At 40.6% G+C, this 2,747-nt stretch overlaps 1 protein-coding gene across 1 annotated transcript in view; it reads right to left on the bottom strand.

Moving 5' to 3' along the window:
- Positions 1–2,747, bottom strand: part of slf2 (SMC5-SMC6 complex localization factor 2) — an 18,593-nt gene that overhangs the window by 8,560 nt on the left and 7,286 nt on the right. Inside the window, exons 10-11 of the mRNA XM_035663810.1 lie at positions 1,077–1,324; positions 926–1,003 (exon numbers count right to left, since the gene is read on the bottom strand). Coding sequence (XP_035519703.1) covers positions 926–1,003; positions 1,077–1,324 — 326 coding nt within the window. The remainder of the gene's footprint in view (positions 1–925; positions 1,004–1,076; positions 1,325–2,747) is intronic.

Below are 2,747 nucleotides of genomic sequence, written 5' to 3'. Positions count from 1 at the left end.
GTGTGTGTGTGTGCCCATGAATGTGAAAGTGAATACATGTATGGAATTTATGTTAATCTGAGGCAGTTGTTTGAAACTTGTTGTTATTGAAATCTGCGGACCATCTGATGACAACATTGCAGCACTTGTTTTCACCACTTAAAGGGCCAAAGCGTCCTGTTAACACAATGTCTCAGTTGTTAAATAAATTATGCAGCTCATTCCTTTATTAGATATCCACCATTTGACAGACAGGGCACCTGCTCTTACAAAATGATTGACAGCATCATTTTGTAAGAGCAGGTGCTCCAGGATCTTTGGATTTTAAAAATAGCTTTATATATTTATTAGAATTCTAACTACTTTGGCAATTTGGGAAATATGCTTATTCACTTTTTTGACAACAGCTAAATGATTGATGCCACGCTTCAGCCAGATAGTTTAGCACTGGAAAAAGACTGACTGGAAAAAGGGCTAAATGGCTTGGAGTTGGTTAAAAAAAAACTCACAGTGATAACAAGTTACTTTTACCAGCCAAGAAATTGTGCACCACATAACCCCTTTAAAACCATAAATTGCCATTTTATCACTTTGGTTTTTGCACAAAATAAACAAAGTTAATGAGTAAGTTTTAGAGGTGCCGGTAGGCCAATTTTGTTACTTTTGGACAGAGGTAGGCTAGCCGTTTTTTTCCTTTTTTCCCAGTCTTGCTGACTGTAGTTTCATATTTACAGAAATGAGCGCTGTATCAGTCTTCTCATCTAACTAAGTCAATAAGCGTATTTCCCAAAATGTTGAACTATTCCTTTAAGCCATATTAGGGCATTTTAATCTATTGACATTGCTAATCTGCACATTATCCTCTTGACTCAAAAGAGCCAATTTGAGGAAGCACTATCCAGGGAAACCTTCAGTTAGCAGTAAAGCCAGTGTGCAGTTTACTGACCTCTCATGATTTGTGGGTACTGGAGTTTGCATTTCTCAAACACACTCATCCCATTTGAAGCCGTCACTGTACTGCGAACTGTGAAATTCCGGAAACATATTTTTACTCGTCTTACACACGTCCTTTTCTTTTCTCAGGTGCTGGAGGATACCACAGGGGTCCGTCGGGTGGTTGTGACCCCCCAGTCTCCAGAGTGCTACCCTCCCTCCTACTCTCCAGCCCTCTCCCCTACGCACCACCTGCCCCCCTACCTGACTCACCCTCACTTTATCCCAAACTCTCACTCTTTCTACCCCCCTGTCAGCCCCGGGGAGCTGCCCCCACACCAGTACTACCAGCACCACCTTCCCCCCATGTACGGCGATCCAGGTACTGACATGCTGACTGGACTTTATTCTACTGCAAAAAAAAAAACAGGGGTTTTATGTGGAGTTAAAAATCCAATTATTAATCCAATTTTAAAAATACGCTTTGCACAGATTTTTTTGTTTGACATAAATTCTATTTTCTTCTTTCATCCGTTCTACTCTCCTTCAGAAATCATCCCAGTTTATGGGATGTCTAACTTCATAGGCAGAGAGGACACGTACACTAAGCCACAGCCCAAAAAGATAAAGGAAAGACAACTAGAGCGACAAAACCGACTTAACTCCCCTCCCTCCACTCTCTATAAGGGCAGCCTGGGGCCAGCACACAACGGATACAGGTAATCATACTGCCCCTGTGGCCCTCTAAAACTGGCTGTGACTAGATGATCAAGTGAGTTTTTCACAGGTTAAATGGTGAACTGTTGTTTGAAGAATACTGGCTATGATCATACCATTAATTGTGGAGAATATAGTCAAAAAAAGAATGAAAATTAGTAGTTGTCAGAGCTACCTGTGTAATTTCTGCTAGAAGAGGCAAAATGCAAGGGGAGTCCACTCTTAGAACTATATCATCCCTCAAATATGGTATATTATTTAAAGTTAATAGTCAGCTATCAAAAAGTATATGATTCTAGGTGGCATTACATGACAAACAACATTTTCTACCAGGGACTACTTTTTTTAAATTAATGATGGCTTAATGCAGTTAAAATTCACTTCACTTCACTTATTTGAGTTGCTCATTTTCAAAAGAAAAAGAATGGCATTGTTGCAGCAAAGAAACATCTCTACTGAATACTATTTTACAAAAAAATGTAATCCTCTGTAACTACCTTAAGGGGTCATTTACTGTGGTCAAAACTATTTTTGACCCCCCTATAACTAACTAACTAACTAATTAAATGCTGTTACTGTTTTGTTTGTGATGCAGCAACAAATCACACACCCCATCGCTTGGGTCAGTGGGTTCGGGGGGCGGAGTCAGCAGTCCAGGTGGGAAGAAGCCAGAGAGACGCCTCCGCAGCAGTCCACGAAACAGTGAACCAGAGACACACACACAAGGTAGGACACACACAAAGAAAAAAGAGAGACTGGTACACACTGATGATGAGCAACAACAGCAGTTCACAATAGGTTTGACTGTTTTCCTTTCCAGGAAGCATACAGTGATTTGCCTGTTTTTTGTACCAAATAACACCTTGAGTAAGTAAGTCACACGGAGCGCAGACGCACAATTAGGCACAATCCATTTTTGATTTTAAAATGTCTGCCCAGAACCAAGTGCAAGGAATAAAACTCTAATATCTGTGCCTTTCTCACATTTTACATGGCCACAAGTCGGGAAACATCACTGCAGGGCCTTTTGTTGCGTATCTCAATATGCCACAAAACCAGCTCATATCTCTTTGTGAAAAGAATAACTTCTATCCTCATTGACCTCTCTCTCTCTCTCT

This window comes from Morone saxatilis, unplaced genomic scaffold (assembly GCF_004916995.1).
Source record: "Morone saxatilis isolate NCDOM2014 unplaced genomic scaffold, NCSU_SB_2.0 Contig19, whole genome shotgun sequence".
In the NCBI taxonomy this organism is placed as follows: domain Eukaryota; kingdom Metazoa; phylum Chordata; class Actinopteri; family Moronidae; genus Morone; species Morone saxatilis.
The sequence above is the reverse complement of the archived record's forward strand: the minus strand, read 5'-3'. Positions and strand labels throughout refer to the sequence as shown.